The following is a 22,052-nucleotide window of genomic DNA, read 5'->3' on the forward strand; positions in this document are numbered from 1 at the left end:
TCCCAAGGGGGTCTGTGAGAAGAACATGTTATGATTGGTTGCTCTCTTAACAGAATTGACCATACACCTAAGGATAATTTCTACTTGGACAAGAACCTTCTCCCTTTGTAGTGACCTTCCCTTGCCCTCTTTTTTTTTTTTTTTTTTTTTTTTTAAAGATTTATTTATTTACTATATGTAAGTACACTGTAGCTGTCTTCAGACACACCAGAAGAGGGCATCAGATCTCGTTACGGGTGGTTGTGAGCCACCATGTGGTTGCTGGGATTTGAACTCTGGACCTTCGGAAGAGCAGTCGGGTGCTCTTACCCACTGAGCCATCTCACCAGCCCTCCCTTGCCCTCTTAAGTGCTTGTTGTACCAAAGTCTTGGAGTGTTGTTCATCCAGATGAGCCTCCTGCTTTGTCCCAGCCTCATGTGTGTTTGTGGTTGTGCTCTTTTTGTTCTCAGGTGTCTTAGCTGGACACGACAACCGAGTCAGCTGCTTGGGGGTGACTGATGATGGCATGGCTGTGGCAACAGGGTCCTGGGACAGCTTCCTCAAGATATGGAACTAAGACCAGGAGGTAATGGAGCAGCCCCATTCCCAGGACATGGCATTTTCCTATATGGGTTGTAGATTTATTGAGATCTTGTTGATCTGGCATTGTAGCAGATCTGCAGTGAAGGCCCTTAGCTGTGATGCAGAGAACAGTGGGAAGAGCTCGGGTTCTTTCTGTGTGCACTGACTCCAGGCTCTGTTCACAGCAGCAGGTGGATGGATGCCATGGCGACTGGAAGACCATTCCAACCTTGAATCGTTACAGAGATAGCATATCCTATCCAACCATACTAACGTGGACACCCACACCTCCCCTCAGAACTTCAAAAGGGCAAGATCTTTTTTCCTTCACTTATTGCTGAAACCAAGAGCACAATTCCCATTAAGAGAAGGATCTCTGTGCTGTAAACTAAAACAAATTGTGCATTTTTTCCGGGGCCATTGTTTTTGGTTTATTTTGTTTTGTTTTTGTTTTTATTTTGGTTTCCGTTTTGTTTTGGGTTGGTCCAATTTTAAAAGGAAATACTACAATAAAAATGTTAACCAGAAGGTAACCCTGAGTGTGATTGTGAGAAAGACACACGCCTTTTTACTAGTTCATTTGCATTTAAATCAGTGATCCTGTTCTGTGGCATTCATGAAAAACAAGTTGAAGACTGTTTATCTGGAATTGTTTCTAAATATAAGTCATTTGTAGCAAGACTTTGGAAGCATTCTTTCTTAAACATATTCCTTTATGTTCAGTAGTTAAGAGAACCAGGGCCCATGGTGGTCTCTGACTTGTCACTGATGTATTTTTTTGTCCCTGGCTTGCTTTTTTTTTTTTTTGTTTGTTTTTTTGTCTCATGTCACAGATGACTGTTTCGCACAAACACAGCATAGTGGAAGAAAAAAATTCAGAAGCAAAGTAGCCAAGCACATGTTAGGATGGCCACGAATGCTTGGTCCGAATCCTTCCCCTTTGCTCAGCAGTGAACTTACTCCCAGCACCCTTCACTCCCTCCTGTCCCCTCACTGTCCAGTTTCTGTTCTTTCCTTGGGTTTCCTGTGAAGTTGGAGGGAAGTTTGTAGTCATGTGACACTAGCCGTCCTGCCCCTGCTGTCAGAGATTTTTTTCTCCAGAGAGGTGCCTGTCCTGTGCTTGGATAGTCAGTTGGTTATTTGTGTATGAAACAATGTACAAATCAATGTTTTGAAAATAATGATCTCAGACTTTCTAAGTTAAATTTTAAACAATTTGATTGTTTGCCATATTGGGTGGGTTTACTCTTAGAATCGCATGCTGTAGAAATGCTCTAAAGTGCATATAGGACTCAGTCCTTAGATGTTCTTTTTATTTTAAGAAATAACCTCTTCAAGTTGTAACCGTGGCGGCTTTGTCCATTACTGTTGCTATTCTGCACACATATCGGAAGCAGCAAGCGCTTTACACACTTGAGTAGTGGGATAAGTCACTGTTTTCTTTACTTTACAAAACAAAACAGTCCTGTTGGGAATGATTGCTGTTGAATTCTGGAAGGGAGGGGAAAGCTGCTCTGCTGCCTCTTTGCTACTTCCTGGAAGCCTGCCTCCACGGAAGAACAGCCTTTTGCATCTGAGGCGACCATTTTTACACCATGCAGATCTTCATGGTTATCATCTCAAAGCCATGTTCAGCAGCAGCGTTTGGACAGCAGTGTTCTGTGGGCCCTCCCCTCCCCCATATCCTGCACCCCCTCATAGCAGTAGTGGCTTCGCCATTCTGTTTTCTGCAGTGTCCTGTACAAAACTGTGCTGTGACTGTGCGGTAGGCCTGGACATGGCAAAGAGAATACAGCGAAGCCCCTTCTCTTCCTACCAAACAACTCTGTAGAGCTCTCTGCACCCTGTACCCTTTTCACCTTTTGTATTTAATTTTAAAGTCAGTGTACTGCAAGGAGGCTGGATGCAAGATAGATACTATATTAAACTGTACTGTTATTTAAGATGTAATAAAGCAGTTTGACATGAGGGACTCTGGTGTGATGGTTATTTGAGGATCATCTTCAGTGTGTGGGGGTATGCCCCAACTGCTGACTCAACAGTTATATAACGTCATGAGAGACCCTTATAAAAGTGTCAGCTCGGGCTGAGTACAGTAGTACACACCTTTAATCACAACACTCAGGAGGCAGGGCCAGATGGATCTCTGAGGTTAGCGCCAGCCTGGTCTACTTTGCAAATTTTAGGACTGCCAAGCAATATAGACAACTGTCTCAAGGGACGTGGGGAGATCAGCTCCTGGGAGGTTTCTGATATATATCTCAGGTCTGCAGAGCCACATGTTTATCACGACAAGTGGCCTTTCACCCTCAGCACCTGGGCCCTGTCTGCCGTCTCCTGCTTTGACTTCCTCTTCCTCCACTAAAATGTCTGAGGACCTGCCCCTCCGGAGATACTTTCCTGTTGACTAAGCAGCATTTCCTTCTCAGGCAGTAAAGGTCACTGCATCTTGAAGGAGGAGTGAGCATCAACCCCTGAGTTGTTGGACTGCCTGCCATTCCAGCTTCTGACACCCATTCCACTGCAGCGCCTGGTTCTAAGTCTTACGATAAAAATTTTAATCTTTAAGGTTTTGGGTTTTTGGGGTTTTTTTGTTTGTTTGTGGTGGGGGTTTTTTTGTTGTTGTTGTTGTTGTTGTTGTTTTTTCAAGACAGGGTTTCTCTTTGTAGCCCTGGCTGTCCTGGAACTCACTCTGTTGACCAGGCTGGCCTGGAACTGAGAAATCCGCCTGCCTCTGCCTCCCAAGTGCTGGGATTAAAGGTGTGCGCCACCACGCCCGGCTTCATCTTAAATTTTAAGATTATAAAACATAACTGATCTTCAGGCTCACATCTCCTAAACACTGACTGGCCCAAGCCACCTTGTTTGGACAATGGTAAGCAAACAAATCCATCCAGGGTCATCGGTGGCCCCTGATGCCACACACTGTGGTGTGATGGGCAGGTCAAGCAGATGGAATGGGATGGCCTAGTCTAATCCTCTCCTAGTCTCCTTGAAATAAATGTATTTTTCAACACACACACTTTGCAAGTCTTTACCTACCTCAACTTCCACTGAGAATGCAAAACATTTGAGGTCCAGAAGGTGAGGCTATGCCCCTAACTTCAAATTCTCTGGCGGTCCATGTCTTAAACTGCTTCTAACCTGCCTGACAACAAGCAGGCCCCAAATGGACTGGGGTAGGTCTGTGTCTCAGAAGGCCTGTCCTCCTCCTCAACCAACATCCAGGCCACTGCCCACTTGTTTAACAAGCAGTCATGGAAGACATGTCCACTTTGGATATGTGGGCAGTATTAATGACCAAAGAGCATACAGTCCTCACAAATGCTCAGGTTTACACATCTACATCCACCATTAAATATCACTCATGCTCTGGAAGCTGAGGTGCCCGAGTGCTCTGTGTTGCTGCCCATGGTGGGAGTACACCTGTTGAAGTGCACACAGGCAGATAAGGGGCTGCTGCTATATTTTAGACTCACTTTGACCATGTCTCATCATTTTCCTCCAGCATATGGGCTGATACCATTCCATGACCCCAGGATTCCAATTCTTTTGGCCTGTAAAGGGAGCCACCTCATTATTTGCCAAATACTATAGGCTGGAATCCTGATGAAAGGCCAGCCGGGTCCAGCTTGTACAGTCTACCGTTTCCTTTGGCTCCTACTCTCTCATGCTGCTCTCACTGTGCACCTTTATTCTCAGTACAACCTGGCACCACCAGCATTCTGTTAGACCAGTTCAACCCCTCATGATCCAAGAGCAGCCAGCAGTCTTTCACCTCTGCCTCTTTATACAGGGTGATCTTGGGACAAGGTGTTTGCTCTGGGAACCCATGAATAGTCTGGCAGGAATTCAATGAGAACAATGTGCCTGGTGTGAGATTACAGCTGGTGACTATGTAACCCACTGTTCCCTTGCCTAAGACATTTCTAAGCACCCTAGGCCAAGACTACTATGCTTGCTGTACCCAAAAAGTGAGTACCTGGCAGCTGTCCCACTGATTTGGCAGAAGGGATAAGGTTGCCCCTCACCCACCCCAGTGAAGTGACCCTGACGATGACCTCAGTAATGGTCTTTACCTATGCCAAGTGTACTTTTGGAGGATGGACAAGATAACTAGTATCCCATTGACAATCAACTCTCCTCTAAAATACACTCTTCTGGCTAGCTGTCACCTTATTTAGGTACTGGACAGCCTTCACAAAGCAGTTTGTCCCACTCTGGTCACATGAAACCAACTTTCCACTTAGTACTAAGGCAGGACCCAAAGAGGTACAAAGCCTCCCTGATACCTGTGCCTGAGAGCTTACCTGATCAGACACACACACACACACACACACACACACACACACACACACACACGGATGTGACAACCTAACTTTGGGCACAGGTCCATCCTGTTTCCTCCTTACTCTTCTTCCTCCCTTATCATTTAGCCTTTGAAGAGTAACCTCCAGGTATTGGAGGCCTGAAGCAAAAATGTGTGTAATTGCCTTGATTTCGTCCTGGTACCTCACTCATCCCATGTGACCTTTATTCTGCTGCCCTTTGAAGCCAGCCCAAATTAAACAGTCTAGGAGTCTTTTGAGTACTCTCTTGCCATTCCAAGCCATTGACCTTGGTTACTGTCTTTAGCACAGTGGTGGGAATGAGCACTTGGTATCTGAGTCTTCAGAGTTTGATGGGGCCCAGTAAGACATTGCACAATGTCAGCTTTGTTCCTTCCTCTGAAATGGAGAAGCCACCTGCATAGTCTAGGCCTTGCCCCCCACTGTGTAAGACAGGTTTCCCTAGCAACCACTGTACATCTGCTCTTTTAATTTAAGGCTACACAAGTTACTTGGTATGTGACCTTGAACTGCAGACCATAGACTGGGTGCCTTTGCAGAAAAATATGACTGCTCCCACTCTGGATGTCTCTCCAGGTCTGTTGGCCATGTGCCTGCCATTTACCATTAGATACCAATCAAGTGTTATAATACAATAGCAGCACAGTTACAGCCTTCGGTGGGTGTGGCTGGCTTTCACTTTAGGGAAGAAGTTAGGCTTACAAAACTCATGAGGAAGTTACAAAATTTAAGAAATCCCCGCAAATTCCCACCATCCTCCCTACCCACCATTTTGCGTCCCCATTGAATTGATGTGTTCTTTTTGGAAGGACAGCACACAAGTCTCAGGAGTTCCCACCAGAGAACATCCTGACTGCAGCAGGTATGGGGGCTGTGGGGAAGCGTGGAGATTGGGCTATACAGGAAGGGCAATAGTGTGAACATCTTAAGACCACAGTGCTGGGAGTCGGGACTGCGAAAACACCTACTGGTGCACTGTGCACACTGCTGGACATCAATGCATGAGCTAGGTGTCCACCATTTCAGCATATCCCTGGATCAGCTACAAAGTCAGTGGCTTCCCTCCTTACAGCTGTGGGTGAGGCACGCTATTTACACAGTCGCTTCTCAACTATCAAGACTTTTTGTTTTTCTTTTTGAGATAGGGTCTCTTAACTATAGTACCCCTGGCTGGCCTCGAATTCCTAGAAATCCGGAGCTCTCATCTCTGGGATTAAAGTAGTGAACCATTGGATCAACCAGCTGTCAGGTTTGTTACTTTCAGGCTCAAGTCCTTGCCAATTGCCAAAGGTCACTGCTGGTGGGCCTGAGAGCCATATGAGCGCTGTCACCTGAGTTCTGCTTCTGAAAGATAACAGGTCCATGCGCTGGACATTAAGAACAACGTGGGAACAGGAACCTGTCGTGAAGCCCACCTTCTCACAAAGCTGGCCCGCATTGACCACATGGTCCTGGAGACCTCGCCAGCAAAAAGCAAACTGAGTGTGACGTAGGACAGGAATAAAGATCAGACCGCAAGGCAAGGAGGCAAAAAAAGGAAAAGGAAAAAATCTGGTGGTTTTCTCTGTTGCTGCGGGGACTGAGCTTTTTGCCCCTCCTCGGTTACTCTTTTTTTTTTCCTCCCTCACCCTTTGCCCCCTCTGCCCCGCCTCCCCTTCCGCCAGGACTCCTCCACCCTTTGTCCCCGCCCACTCTCCCGATCTTCCCCTTCCCTCTGGCTTAGTCTCCTTAGTTCCGTCCCTTTCCAGCTCTGCCCTCTTGCGACCTGTCCCTCCCACACTGCCTGCCCCTTCTCCTCCCCGTCTGCCCCACCCCTTTCTTCCAACCTTGGCCCCACCCCTCCTGTGCTGTCTTCCGTTCCTTGTCCCCCATCCCATTCCGCTATGCCCTGTTTCAGTTCCTTTGCTGCGATTCTGCTCTGCCTTTGTCCCGCCTCCTACCCCTGTGTCCCGCCCACTTCCTCTCGGCCCCGCCTCCTCCCTTTGCCTCGCCCCTCCCTCTTCACGTCTCTTCCCCCACCCCAGCCTCTGATCCTTGGCCTACAAAGGGTTTTGAAAAACCCGAAGTTTGCGTGCACGCCTGTGTAGGTGCGGCTGCGCCGCTCTCCCCACGTGCCCTGCAGCGCATGCGTGCGGGCTGCGCTTGCGCACTGACAGCCGCGGCGCAGCGGGGCTTGGTGGTGCCGGTCTCTGGACTGAGCGGCCATGGGGTGGCGGGCGGCTGGGTCGCTGAGAGCCAGGTAGCAGTAGGGCAGCAGGGACCGCTGGCTCGGCCCAGCATGTAGACGTCCACGCGGGAGCGCGGCAGCCGACGGTGAGTGCGGGGCCTGGGGTCGCCCTCTGCCCGGCGTCACTTGCTGGGACCCGTGAAGACAGGGTCACGGCGCCGGCCCTGCCCACCTGCCCGAGGCCGGGTGCTGGTGGTGACTCTGACGCGCCTCCCTGCGTCCGAATGTGGGTTGCAGCCAGGATGACTCGTGGTCTCCGGGAATGAGCCTAGGGGACAGGTCTGAAGATCCGGTCCGGCAATGGGTCTAGGGGGACGAGTCAGAGGTTCGGGTCCCGGGAGAAGCCAGGTAGGCCGCCGTTCTGTTCTTGGCCAGTTCAGCGCGCAGCACCGCAGCCGACTCAGCGCCATTGGTCTTCCAATGGGGCCTTAGCAAGCAGGAGAGGCCTTGGCATGTGAAACTTCAGAAGCAAAGTAGTCAGACCAGCGTTTTGTAAGCAATCGAGGTGTGAAACTCTCCAAAACCCCATCGTAAACTTGGTATCCAGTACTTGCCAGAAACTTCCAAAGTCCTGAAGAGTCCATGGAGATGTTCCTAGAGGCTGCTGCCTCTCATGAGGTCACACTCACAGGCCGCTTGTCTTGGCCTCTGGCAGGTTTCTTAGTTATGGGAACAGGGCGTGCCCAGCGCAGTCCCAGGATCTGCCTTTGCTTGGCCAAGATCCGGCGTCTCTTTCCAGCTCTCCCAAGCAATGGGCTTTCTCCTGGCTTTGATTCTGAATAGCAACTTGTTTTTCCTTTCTTGTTTGGGAGACTCTCAGTTTTAGTTCAAAACTTATTCATTTGGCTTGCCTCTTGAGAAGAGTGTTATTCAAACTTATATTCATTGATTTCATGTATCGCTGTCAGTTTTCACGGGCCGGAAAGCTGGCATCCTCGCCTTGGTAATTAAAAGCACGGCACCTTCCCTCTGAACATAGCTCTCCTTTAGTGACTTATCCTTTGGAGTATTTTTGTCCTCAGCAGTGACTTCACTGTGACTTACACTGCCCATCTTGGGCTCTGGGACAGCCACAGGTGCCAATATACAGTATGACCAGGTAGCTTCTTCATTTGGAGGTGGCATCTCAGAATGCTTCTGCATTTTCTTCTTTGTAGATTTATTTATTAAAAACAATGCTGTTTTATTCATTTTTTTTTCTTTTTCATCTTGTTTGAAGTGCTACAGGTCCAGCCCAGATCCTCATACAAGTGCTGTCCCACTGAGCCACAGTCCATCCCACGCCCCCTCCTTTTGGGTAGAAGTGGCTAACAGATAAAACAGCAGTACTTAAATGAATAGTTTAGCTCTCTAGGCTTCACTTGGAGATGGAGAGAAGCAAGTGGCGTTTTTTTCCTTTTTTTTTTTTTTTTTTAAATGGGAGTGGACACTTGCTACTGCTCATGTATGGAAGGAAGAACTTCCAAGAGTTGGTTTTCTCCTTCTGCTACATGGGCTCCATGGATCAAACCCAAGACATCAGGCTTGGCAGTAAATGCCTTTGTCTACTGAGCCATCTCTCTGATCCTTCCTTTGTTTTTAGACATAACTTGATGTATGCCAAGCTGTTTTCTAATTCCCTGTGTAGCCAAGGGTGACTCTGAACTTCTTGTCCTGTATGTTCCTCTGCATGTTGGGATTACAGGCATGAACCAACCATATCCAGTTGGGCTTTTTCTTGTTTTAATGTGATATTGGGATGAAGCCCAGGGCTTTGTGTGTGCAAGCACTGTACCAACTGAGCTCTTTTTCAAGCCTTGGGTGGTTTCACTCTTTTTTTTTTTTCTTCCTTTCTTTTTTTTCAGGGTGGAGGATGGAGTTCAAGACAGTGTTTCTCTGTCCTGGAACTCACTCTGTAGACCAGGCTGCCCTTGAACTCAGAGATCTCCTGCCTCTGACTCCTGAGTGCTGGGATTAAAGACTTGCACCACCACCACCCAAAGTCCTACTCTTAATGCCTTTTTTTTTTTTAAGATTTATTTATTTATTTTATATGTATGAGTACACCATTGCTCTCTTCAGACGCACCAGAAGAGGGCATCAGATCTCAATTACAGATGGTTGTGAGCCACCATGTAGTTGCTGGGAATTGAACTCAGGACCTCTGGAAGAGCAGTCAGTGCTCTTAACCACTGAGCCATCTCTCCAGCCCCCACTCTTACTTTTTTTTAAAGATTTATTTTATTTTGGATTTATGTGTATGCATGTGTGTTTATGTGTGGTTATTATGTGTACACGAGTATGTGTGCCTTGGAGGCAGGAAGAGGGTGTCAGATCCCTTAGAGCTGGAGTTACAGGTGGTTGAGAGCTGCCTGATGTGGATGCTGGGAAGGAAACTCAAGTTCTCTGGGAGCAGCAAGAGCCTTGTAACTGCTGAGGCTTCTCTCCAGCCTCTGGGGTGTTGGGAATGGATTCATCTCCATCTTTACCTTGAATGTCTATTTTCTGGTGTAGCAGCAAGAGGAGATCTGTGCCAAATGCTCAGCACGTGAAGGAGGAGCCTTGGGAGGACAAGAGGGTGGGCTTTGATCTCAGGCTCTGCTTTCTAGGACTTGGGAGATCTGTTTACAGTTACCACATGGCTCTTGCCCTCCTGAAGGCAGAGGTGTCACTTTCAACCCCAGGAAACCATCCTAATTGTTGGTGATAATTCTGATCCATGGCACCTGTCCTCCTAGGGCTACTGCATTGGAAACAAGTTCATGAAAACAAATGATTGGGTTAAGACAGAGATGGTACCAGCAATGTATGCCATTGCTGTCCACGGTGCAGTGAGAAGGGCGGCAGCGCCTGACCACTTAGCCTTCTAGACCAGAGTGCCTCTCTTGGTTCTGTGAAACTATTCCACCACCAGATGGGTTCTGTGATCCCGTTCCTTAGAACTTTCCAGAAACAGCACACTTCTCTGACCTGTCTGCTAGCTTGGGTATCATTTATTTGTAGAAATGAGGTAGGTATTAGGTAATCACTGAACCTGGACATTGCGGCTCACAGTTCAATAGAGCAACACTTTGTCTCATAAAACAAATTTGGTATTAACTAATGAAGTTAAACATTTACCTGTTGCTGGGCGGTGGTGGCGCACGCCTTTAATCCAGCAGGCGGATTTCTGAGTTCGAGGCCAGCCTGGTCGACAAAGTGAGTTCCAGGACAGCCAGGACTATACCGAGAAACCCTGTCTCAAAAACAAAACAAAAAAAACATTTACCTGTTGCTTTCACTAATTTTCCTTCTTTTTATTTTTTTCCTCTCCATCCATTTCTTCCTTCGTTCCTTCTATTTTCAAAGACTCAGACTTTTGTAACACAGATTGCAGTCCTCCTTCTGTGTGCTGAGTGCTTGGGTCACAGATAGGCACCAACACACCTGGCTTCACTTTTCATTTACCACTTCTAAATATATTTGTTTAAAGTTCACATGGAATTGAACTTGTTTTATGTTTCTTTGGGCTGACTCTCTGTGTGTTTGTGCCTGCCTTTGGTTCCTGTTGTACATGAGTTTGTTGACATCTTGATGTCTTTCTTGCTACTCCATGATGGTGACTCAGTGCGTTTTCCAGGCCAGCCAAGCTACTCAACAACAAAAAAATCCCAACAGGTTTAACTAAGTGCACCCACCAGCTACCTCAGCATCTGTTAATCTTGCCTAGCCTTTGTTTCCACTTTTCTAGACCTTGCTTGAAGAGTTACCTAGAGAAAGGTTGGAGACAAAAGACTCTAGAATTAAAATAAAAGAGGAAGAGGGACGATGGTTCAGTCTTAGCAAGCAACCGGAATTCAATCCCAGGGACCCTCAGGGTAAGAGGAGGGAAGGGGTTTAGGAGCTACCCTTTGATTGCCACGTGCAGATTGTGTCGTGCAAGTGAGCATGTGTACACCAACCCAGAAGTAAATAAATGTATCTGTTTATTTACTTAATTGGGTTTTTTTTTTCTTTAAAAAAAAAATTGGGGGAGGGGTTGTTGGGATGTTCAAATCAGGGTCTCTCTGTGAAGTCCTGGCTGTCTTAGAACTCAATCTGTAGACCAGGCTGGCCTCAGTTTAGAGAGCCACCAGCTTCTGCTCGGATTAAAGGCTTTTATACCACGATCTCCTGGTTTATTTTTCTTTTTTTTTTTTGAGACACAAAATCTCTGTGTAGCTCTGGCTGTTCCTGGAACTAAGTGTGCACACTAGGCCTGGCTCCTTTTTTATTAATTTATTTTTGTTGTTGTTTCTTTGTTTTGTTTTGAGACAGGGCTTTTCTGTGTAACTCTGGCTGTTCTTAGTTCAGGCTGGCCTCAAACTCAGAGGTCCATTTGTCTCTGCCTTCCAAGTGCTACGATTAAAGACCACCACCTGGCTCTTTTTTATATTTTGAAACAGTTTCACTATGTAGCCACTAATGGCCTGAAACTCACTATGTAGACGAGGCTATCCTTGAATTTAGAGAACTGCCTGCCTCTTCCTCTCAGTACTAGAATTAAAGGCATTCCTCCACACTGAGCAACTATGATTTTAAAAAGGGGAGGGGGGCTTGGGACGTGGACAAATGAGTCATGGTGGTTAATAGCACTTGTTGCTCCTATTATAGAGGAAATGGGTTTATTTCCCTCTGCACCTTTGTGGTTGTAAACTCCAGTTCCAAAGGATCCGGCACCCTCTTCTGGTCTCTTTGGGAACTGCATACACATAAAAATAAATCTTAATCTGTTTTTGTTTTTTGGTTTTTTTCTTTAAAGATTTATTTTTTTTTATATGTGTGAGTATACTCTTGCTGTCTTCAGACACACTAGAAGAGCATCAGACCCCATTATATATGGTTGTGAGCCACCATGTGGTTACTGGGAATTAACCTCAGGACCTCTGGAAGAGCAGTAAGTGCTCTTCACCGCTGAGCCATCTCTCCAGCCCTAAATCTGTTTTTATAAAGGCTCCAAGGGTGGATTGGTACCTGAGAGCCTAGGTAGTGGCCACTCTCTCTTGCCTTGAGAAACCAGCAGTCCAACCCTAGTGGACATGTAACAGGATGATGCCCTGTTCTCTCAGTGAGCCTTCCTCTGCACTTTGATTCTCACCATGGCCTGGGGTCGTAGTCTCCTTTCCTGTGAAATGGCACCCTAATCCACCCACACAATGTGTTTGCATGGCAGGATGGTCTTGAATCCTGCCTTCTACATGTTCTTTCCATCTCTGTCTCCATCAAACACAGAGCAAGAGCCTGGGAGACCTAACCACCCATATCTTCCAGGCTCTTGGACAAAGGCCAAGTGTAGCAAGTACCAGAGTCTGTCTAACCTAATGACCAGGACAAGACTGTATGTGAGGCTGGCCACATTCTGCTAGTCACTGTGGGGTCCTTTCTGCCCTAACTTGAGAGATGCCTGTGGCACCCATAATATGTGTGACGTGCTGTCATTTTCTACCATGTCAAATGCCGGTGTGGACACTTGCTCCTAGTATAGAGTCTTTATGTGATAATTACCATTTTAACAGACCATCCACTCTGCCCTGAAATGACCTAACAAGGCACCGTGAGGAAGGTCAGCACTGCACAGAAACCCCACAGGCCTTGGCCAGTGTAACCCTTGGACTTTACCAGGCAGCTGCTTTCTAATTTTTAAAGTTATACTTGTTTGCTTAGGTTTTGTGTATATGGATGGGGTCAGATGTACACAGCCTGTCTGTGGAGGTCAGAAGGAGTTGGTTCTCTTCTTCCAGTGTGGAGCAAGGGATTGAATTCAGATCCTCACACTTGATGTCAGTGTCCAGGAGTGGACTGAACCCTTGGAGGCTAAGGCTTGGGCATCTGGGAATGAAGGGAGAATGAAGAACTATATAGTGAAGTCTGTGTCAAAAAAAAAGAAAATCTGCTAGAATATGCATATTTTTTCATTTTCTTTTTTTTTTTAAAGTTCAAGTCTTTATTTGGTAATTTTTGTTTGTTTTGTTTAAAGATTTATTTATAACCAGGCGGTGGCATTTATAACAGGAGGCAGAGGCAGGCAGATTTCTGGGTTCGAGGACAGCCAGGGCTGCACAGAGAAACCCTGTCTCAAATAAATAAAATAAATAAATAAATGAATAAATATTTTTAAATTTTATCCATAGGAGTATACTATTGCTCTCTTCAGACACACCAGAGGAGGGCATCAGATCCCATTACAGATGTGAGCCACCATGTGGTTGCTGGGATTGAACTGAGGTTCTCTGGAAGAACAGTCAGTGCTCTTAACCACTGAGCCAACTCTCCAGCCCATATTTTCATTTTCTTATCAGTGTCATACAAAAAGTGGAATGAACATGGCCGCATAGGCCTGTAGTCCTAGTTACTCGGCAACAAGAGGATCACAAGGTCAGAGACTGGATTACAGGGTGCCACCCTGTATTTAACAGAGAAAAAGCAAGGCCTTGGTGGCGCCTGCCTTTAGTGCCAGTGCTCGAGAGGCAGGCCAGTCGGATCTTGGGGTTCAAGGGCAGCCAGAGCCTCACAGAAAGCCTGTTGTGAAAACCAAAAAAGGAAAAAATAAACACACATAATGAGTTGGTAGTATAGCTCAGTAGTGAGTACTTAATGTAGCAAGTATAGAGGCCTAGGTTTATACCCTAACAACACACACAGGAAAAGATTTTAAAGGCCAAGGCCATCATGATCGGTTTTCTTCTCATGCTTCTAAAAGGCAGTTTGAGCCTGCAGTCTGTAGTCTGTAATCTGTTTTGGATTAATATTTGTAAGAGGACATAGTTCAGATTTCAGTCTTTTCAACTGACTATCCATCTGCTTAACACTACTTGAAGGTTCTTTTTTTTTTTTTTTGTTTTTTTTGGAAACAGGGTTTCTCTGTATAGCCCTGGCTGTCCTGGAACTCACTCTGTAGACCAGGCTGGCCTCGAACTCAGAAATCCTCCTGCCTCTGCCTCCCGAGTGCTGGGATTAAAGGTGTGCGCCATCACGCCCGGCGAAGGTTCTTTCTTTATTGAATCACTACAGCACCTTTGTCAAGACCTTTTAGGCTAGGCAGCTAGGGTGTGTCTAAGAGGGATAGCTGTGCGCACACAACGCACACAAATGGTTGATGTCTATTTCTGGATCGTCTCTTCTGTTGCTTGATACTATAACTGAGCAGTTTGCCTGTGCTAGGTAAGCACTCTACTGCTGGGCTATATCTCAGCCTTTTTATACTTTGAGACAGAGTTTTGTTAAGTTGCCAAAGCAAGCCTTGAACTTGTCATTGCCCTACCTCTGCCTCTCAGATAGCTAGGAGTGCAGGCCTGTGCCACCAGGCCCAGATGTTTTGTTTCTTTGCTGCATAGACCTAGCTGACCTTAGCTTTTCAGTGGCTGTCCTGCCTCTGCCTCTCAGTCCTTATTCTGACTTACCTGATTTCAGTAGGTAGGACACAGAAACTGTCTTTTAAAGAAATAGGGGGCTGGAGAGATGGCTCAGAGGTTAAGAGCGCTGACTGCTCTTCCAGAGATCCTCAGTTCAATTCCCAGCAACCACATGGTGGCTCACAACCATCTGTAATGGGATCTAATGCCCTCCTCTTCTGGTGTGTCTGAAGACAGCTACAGTGTACTCACATACATTACCAAAAAAAAAGAGGATAAGGTTCTTCTGGTGATTGTAAAATATAGCCAGGGTAAGAACCAATCTATTCTCTCACGTTTGACCTTAGCATGGGCTCCATAGGCTTGACCAAGGTCACAGGTCTTAGTTGTCTGAGCCACTGTAACAGAGCATCACAGACTGGTTGGTTCAAAGTAGATTCATGTTCTCACAGTCCTGGAGGCTGCAGTCCAGCTCTCTGTGGAGAGCTCTTCCCCAGCACTCTTGTGTTGCTCATGTTGGTCGGGTCTGAAAGTGGAGGGACACTGCTTTTAAAGGCATTAATGAACCAGGGAGTGGGCAGAGCCAACCTCCTCCACAGAGCAAGTTCCAGGACAGCCAGGGGTACCCAGAAAAACCCTGTGTGTTGGGGGGAGGCACTAATGAACATCAGGGCCCCACCCTGTGACTCATTTCCTCAGAAGCCCTTCTCCAAATACAGTCACAGTGGTAATTAAGAGTTCATGATAGCTTCAAGCATGTCACTAGGCCTGGAGGTGTAGGCCTGTTATCCAAGCTACCTTAGAGGCTGAGGCAGGAAGATCACAAGTTCAAGGTGCTGTGTAGGTAACAGAGATTGTCTCAATAAACGAAATCAGTTGTGGTGTGGGTATAGCTCACTGGTGGAGAGGGCCCCTGCTGGTGTGCACTAATCTCTCGTGAAAAGGTAAGAATGAAAACTTGGGGCAGACTGACTTGTCAACTTGGATCAGATTCCAGGGAGTGTAACAACAGGCAGGTTATTCCCTGATGTTATTTAAACCCAGTATAATTTGGAAAAAGTTTCCTGGCGTAATACAATCCTGGTGCAAAAGGAAGTGTAATTACATCGAAACTCAGCTCAGGATCGTGTCATTCCTTCAGAGAACATGGGGTCTAGAGATGCAGTACCTGTACTAGCTTAAGGGTCTGGCCTAGTCTCAGCCATATAAACAGTGGAGAGGTCATTTGGGCTATTAGCCACCTCTGGTCCTGGTTGTAGGAGCTTGGTATGTTCCTACATACCCAACGGATAGCACAGATCTCCAGCTGTTAATCACGTCCAGTTCTCAGCTTTCTTACAAAGAACAGGTTTTTCATCTTTCCCATTGGAAAGAGAATCCTGTGTGCATAACACTCCTGGTTTCTCTGGAGACCTGTGGGTGCAAGGACCTTTGTGCTGTGCCCCCAACAGTAGAGTACCTGGTCCAATGGGGTTCAGTCCCCATTACTGCTGGGGGGAGGGAGAGCATTTACACCACAGCACTAATTCATCTGGGATTTATACTTAACTTCTTTTTTTCTTTTTTTTTTTTTTAAGACAGGGTTTCCCTGTGTAGATCAGGTTGGTCTCTAACTCAGAGATCCTCCTACCTCTAGCTCCCTGGTGCTCCCTGGTGCTGGGTTAAAGGTGCATGCCACCAGGTCCAGCTGCTTCTCTTCTTCCATGGAAAATGTTTGGTTTTTGACATTGTCTGTTCTTTATTTACTGTACAGTGATTTCCTTATTAAGCATGGGTTATGGGCTGGAGAAATCGCTCAGCGGTTAAGAACACTGACTGCTATTTTAAAGGTCCTGAGTTCAATTCCCAGAAACCACATGGTGACTCACAGCTATCTGTAATGGGGTCTGATTCCCTCTTCTGGCGTGTCTGAAGACAGCTGCAATACTCATAATACATAAAATAAATAAATCTTAAACCCTCGCCCCTGCCCCCCCCCCCAAAAAAAAAAGGGTTATGTTGAGTGCCTGCCTGCTTGTAGCACACTCTCCATCCAGGCCACTAGCTATTGGAGACATTTTTATATCAGTGGTCCTGAGCAGGAAAGAGTGGTGGTAGTGATGGTGTGTGTGTGTGTGTGTGTGTGTGTGTGTGTGTGTGTGATGGGGGCAGGGGGGCTTTCGGTAGTCAGTTTTCTTAGATTCCAGAGACTGAACCCAAGATTGTCAGCCTTGGTGATGGACACCATCACCTGCTGAGCTAGTCTCACTATTCACACACACACACACACACCCTGTCTTTTGATTTTATGGACATTGGTGCTTTGCCTGTGTGTGTGTCTATGTGAGGGTGTCAGCTCCCCTGGAACAGGAGTTACAGACAACTGTGAACTGCCTTGTGGGCGCTAGGAATTAACTCTGGTCTTCTGGAAGAGCAGCCAGTGCTGAGTGCTACTGACAGATCTTTCCAACCCTTGTTTTGTGTTTTTGTTTTTGTTGTTTTGCCCCATTGCAGGCTTCCTGAAGTCTGGGGTTGTCATTGACCACACCAAAGCACTGGGCCTGAAATCATGACCCTGTTTCCTTCCACCACAATTCTTTCTGGAGGTTTCATTTTTAGAGTCTCCCATGTAAAGCAGGCTGGCCTTGAATTTCTGATCCCCTGTTCTGCCTTAGCTTCCTAGGCTGAGATTCCAGCTATGCAACGCTATGCCATGCTCTCTGAAGGTTCTTTCCAGTCCCCTTGGGGCTAGAGAAGGCCCTCAGCAGTTAAGAGCAAATGCCGCTCTTGTAGAGGACCAGAATTTGGTTCTCAGCACCAGGCAGCTTATAGTCACCTGTAACTACCTACAGCTCTAGGGAATCCAAGGCCTTCTGGCTTCAACTCGCACCTGCACATGCACACACATTCACGTCACAGGCCTGCTTTCAAACTGGAAAAAAAAAAAGTAAAGTCCAGGCCCAGCAGCTGTAGCACACACCTTTAATCCCAGTACTCGGGGCAGAGGCAGGTGAGTTCAAGGCCATCCTGGTCTACAGAGAGAGAGTGTTCCAGGACAGCTATGGCTGTTACATAGAAAAACCCTATCTGGGCAGTAGTAGGAGAGCAGGGGCAGGAATCACCTTACACTTTTGATTCCAGCTTTTGGACCCAGAAGCAGCAGGGTCACTGAAGGTGAGGGAACAACCTGAGCTGCAAAGTTGAGTGAAAATGAGGACCTGACCTCGACAAAGTGTGGTTGAGAAGATTTTATTGTAGATATAAGGGAGATAACAGCCACAGAGGCATCTGGGAGGGTCCAGACTGAACATGGCCAGCAGAACAGACCAGGCTATAAGAAGGCTAGGGAGTGACTGAGGGATGAAAGAAAAAAAGATGGGGGGTGGGGGGTGGCAAGAGGACCAAGAGGGCATGTAACCAAAATGGCTCATATGTAGGAATCAGAAGCTGAGAGAAGGAAAGAGAAGCCCAGCCCCTGGATGGTAGGGAGAAGGGTGAGAAGTACTGAGAGAATCCACAGATAGGTGGCTCACAACCATCTGTAACTCCAGTCCAGGGGATCCAATGCTGTTTCTGACTTGTGCTAATACTAGGTACACACATGGTGCACATACATATAGGTAAGACACATCTAAAATAAAATCTTTTTTTGTTTTGTTTTTTTGGGGACAGGGTGTAGCCCTGGCTGTCCTGGAACTCACTTTGTAGACCAGGCTGGCCTCGAACTCAGAAATTTGCCTGCCACTGCCTCCCAAGTGCTGGGATTAAAGGCGTGTACCACCACACATGGTTTTTGTTTGTTTGTTTTTTTGGTTTGTAAAATAAATCTTTAAAAGGCATTTTTAAAAGTCACCTTGATGAGGTTCTCAGTGCAGCACAGCATGGGGTGAACACCTGTAATCCCCGTCCCCAGGAAAATCAGCAGGGTCGTTCTTATCAACATAGTAAAGTGTGAGGTCAGCTGGGACTGAATGAGACCTATCTCAAAAACAACCCCGTGCCCCCATAAAAAGTTATCAGTGTGTCCTAGTTAGCATTAACTTGTCACAGCCTAGTCTCAAAGGACTCATCAGGTTGGTCTATGGATGTATGAAGGATTTTCCTCATTATCGATGTGGGGGGGGTGGTCAGCCCGTTGTGGGTGGCACCATAACTAGGCAGGTGTTCCACAGTGATTATCTAAGGAAGCTGGCTGAGCGCTAGAGCAAGCCCGTGAACAGCTTTCCTCCATGGTTTCTGCGGGTTCCTGCCATGACTTCCCTCAGGATGGACCCAATGACCTGGGTGTGTAAGCCAAGTCAATCTGCCTCTCAAGTTGCTTTTGGTCAGTGTCATATCGCAGGCAGGCGAGAAAGAAACTAGGGCACAGTTCTTTCAGATCCTTAACTGAAACTAGTTTATTATAGTTTCTCTACAAGACTGCTTCTTTTTGTGTTTCTTCTTTTTCTCTTTGTTTTTTGATTTGTTTTGGTTTTGAGACAGATAAAATGTAGCCCTGTCTGAACTGAAATTCTCAGAGCTCTCTTTGTCTCTGCTGGTCTTGTTTGCTTGCTTGCTTGTTCGTTTTTTTATGGAGACAGGGTTTCTATTTTGTAGTTCTGGCTGTCCTGGAATTCCCTCTATAGACCAGGCTAACCTCAAACTCAGAGATTTGCCTGCCTCTGCCTCCTGAGTTCATGGGCTTTCTCACTATGCTCAGGTCTTCTGTGTTGTGAGATGGGAGCCTAGCTGGCCTGGAGCTGACAGATCTGATTGCCACTGCCTTCCAAGAGAAGGAATAACGGCTCAAGCTCCCTCACCTGACTTCAGCTGTGCTCATTTTATTCTGTTTCCCAACTTTGTTCACTTCCTACTTATCCTTAGAAAATCCAGCTCAGTTCTAGGCAATGAAGTGAACTTTGGGTTTACCTGGTTTTACACCTGGATGTTTCCTCCCATGCGGACTTTGGGCTTTGGTCTCAAGCTGGTTGGGAAAACCATTCAAACCTCCCAAGTGAACAGGCTTTTTGTTGTTGTTGTTGTTTTTCATTCCTTTGTCTTTTCCTGATTTTGCCTAGCTGTGGTCAGAACTGTGTATCTTCATTTGGGACCTGAAGTTTTCCTTGGGGATTGTTACAGTCCAGTTCGGATAGCTTCCATCAGTACTGGACTGAGCTCGTCAGCTTTGTGGGTGCATTCATACCCCAGTGCATAATCTGCTTTCAACTGTTAGAGATTGAAAAGCATGTTACTATACTGATGTCCACACCACCACTTTACATTTTGATCTTACTTGTTTGGCTATGAGGGCTGCTTTGTGGTGCTGTGTCCACCCTTCCAGGGACCATTTTGTCTGGCTTGTGATGGAAACACTAATACTCTGCCTTGGTTGTTTTGTCCTTACTCTCCATTATCTTTAGAAGGTTCAGAAACACCAGTGAGGGGTGAGGTTGTATCTTGGACATAGCTAAAATGTGCTGGGCCCTGGATTCAGTCTCCAAAAATGGAGAAAAATGACAGCAGGAAGGATCCTGAGTTCTTAAATATTTTTAAGGCAAAAGTAGCCTTTTTTTTTTTTTTTTTTTTTTTCCGAGACAGGGTTTCTCTTTATAGCCCTGGCTGTCCTAGAACTCACTCTGTAGACCAGGCTGGCCTCGAACTCAGAAATCCGCCTGCCTCTGCCTCCCGAGTGCTGGGATTAAAGGCGTGCGCCACCACGCCCAGCTGCCTATTTTCAAAAACTCTGGAAAATGGAAACCTGGCAGGTTTTTCTTCCCTTTTGCATGTGACTTTTCTTAGGGAGTCTGTTTTCTTTTCACCCAGATACAGACGGCAGCGACAAATGATCCCAACCAAGTCCAGGAGTGAATTTATTGCTGTAGCTGTACCACTATAGTCCAACTGGCAGAATTTACTGTTATTATATACCTTCAGGGAAGGGAGGAGCCTCAGGAATCTTCCCCCTTCTTCCACAGGGATCCTGTGGAAGGTCTTCTTGTGAGAGCAGATATCACACCCAGCATTTCCCTGGATAGCGCTGAATGTTTGTTATTGCTGCTGGTATACGTAACTTGCTCTCTTTTATCAAATTAAGGCACCAGTGTTTTTCTCATATCAACTATGGAAATGGAACAAGAAAAGATGAACCTGAGTAAGGAGCTGAGTGCCGACTCAGCCTCCTACAACTGCTCAGCATGTCATGGGGATGAGACCTGGAGCTACAATCACCCTATCCGGGGCCGGGCCAAGTCTCGGAGCCTGTCAGCCTCACCTGCCCTAGGCAGCACCAAGGAATTCAGGTAGGACCAGGAGTGTTCCCTTTTCCTCTCATGCTATGTTAGGATCCTTACAGAGGACACAGCCGATATCAGGGTAGATCATCATTGCTTAGTGTGAGTTTTGCCCATAGGGTGGAGCTTGGCACTGCCCAAGTGGTGCTGACCTTAGCAGAGGGAAACACTGTCCACGAGACTTGTGCTGGACACTTGTTACCAACTGGCATGTACGAAATACAGGCCACATCATGTTTTCCTTTTCTGCCTCAGCACAGAACCACCCAGCCAGAGCCATGTTGAACTGGGGGTGAGCTGATAGGAGAGCATGGATGTGCTCAGTAAAAGAAGTGCCAGTGGAGAAGAGGCACTGTTGTGACCTAGAGGCCTCTGCTCCTTACACAAATGGCAGAGTTTCTTGTGCACATTGTGGGCCACTGCCTTCCACTGCTGCTGCATAAAGCCTCAAGGGGAGGCCACATGATAAGCATGAGGTTCCACTGACATCAGGAGGTGCTCTCATTCCTGGGGACAATAACCACGCTATGTCTTTTATGGAAGCTTGCCAGAGACTGACACTGACTCCAGAAGAAGGATCACACCTGTGAAATATGATGGTGAGGAGCCACTTTAAAATCAGGCAGGCAGTCTCTCCCATGAGATAGAGTGATCTCACAGAGCTCCCATTTAGTGGTAGAGGGACAAGTGGCTGCTGCAGTTGTATGTAGAAAGCTCTATGAGAGATGGCTGCAGCAGAGGCAAGGTGGCCAGCACCTTTGCCCTGGGTACACAGCTGATCACGATGTGGCCTCTGGTGCCTATGCCTCACCATTATGTTTGTGCCTTGCCAACTTAGGACATAATTACCCGAGTTTCTGGTTTCTGTGGGGATGTTGGATCTGTGAAAGTAGCCATAGGTCAGAGCAGCTTGTGCAGCTGGTGGCTGATGTCCTGGAGCAATGAGTGTACAAGCAAGTTTGCCTGTGCAACTCTCCTTCAAGGAGGACAGAGGGTGCTGACGCTTATTTTCTGCAAGCCCTAAGTTCTCTTCCTAGTTCCTTTAAGTTCCTACATGAGTTGATATTTGTGATGTTCTGTATAACCTTTTAAAGGCTATGTAGACAACCCAGGCTTAGTGAGTGATTCACACTTGTAATCTTAAAAGGCTGAGGCAGGGGGATCACAAGTTGAAGGCCAGTCTGGGCCATATTGGGAGGTCTGTTATAAAAAAGGAAGAGGGCCGGGCGTGGTGGCGCACGCCTTTAATCCCAGCACTTGGGAGGCAGAGGCAGGCGGATTTCTGAGTTCGAGGCCAGCCTGGTCTACAAAGTGAGT

The 22,052-nt window shown here is 46.8% G+C and overlaps 2 protein-coding genes across 5 annotated transcripts in view; both read left to right on the plus strand.

Moving 5' to 3' along the window:
- Positions 1 to 2,534, plus strand: part of Gnb1 (G protein subunit beta 1) — a 65,096-nt gene extending 62,562 nt beyond the window's left edge. For 2 of the 3 annotated variants that reach the window (XM_021159570.2, XM_021159571.2), the window contains 2 exons: positions 451 to 566; positions 751 to 2,534. In XM_021159570.2, coding sequence (XP_021015229.1) covers positions 451 to 557 — 107 coding nt within the window. In that variant the 3' untranslated portion in view covers positions 558 to 566; positions 751 to 2,534. Of the gene's footprint in view, positions 1 to 450; positions 567 to 747 lie in introns of all 3 variants that reach the window. The other variant, XM_021159572.2, reaches the window with a different exon arrangement.
- Positions 2,535 to 6,992: 4,458 nt separating this feature from the next.
- Nadk (NAD kinase) overlaps positions 6,993 to 22,052 on the plus strand; it is a 28,138-nt gene continuing 13,078 nt past the window's right edge. The window contains exons 1-2 of one of the 2 annotated variants that reach the window (XM_021159681.2): positions 6,993 to 7,224; positions 20,540 to 20,744. In XM_021159681.2, the coding sequence (XP_021015340.1) occupies positions 20,566 to 20,744 (179 nt within the window). In that variant the 5' untranslated portion in view covers positions 6,993 to 7,224; positions 20,540 to 20,565. Of the gene's footprint in view, positions 7,225 to 7,348; positions 7,487 to 20,539; positions 20,745 to 22,052 lie in introns of those variants that run through there. The other variant, XM_021159683.2, reaches the window with a different exon arrangement.

Source organism: Mus caroli, chromosome 4, assembly GCF_900094665.2.
Source record: "Mus caroli chromosome 4, CAROLI_EIJ_v1.1, whole genome shotgun sequence".
Taxonomy (NCBI): Eukaryota; Metazoa; Chordata; class Mammalia; order Rodentia; family Muridae; genus Mus; species Mus caroli.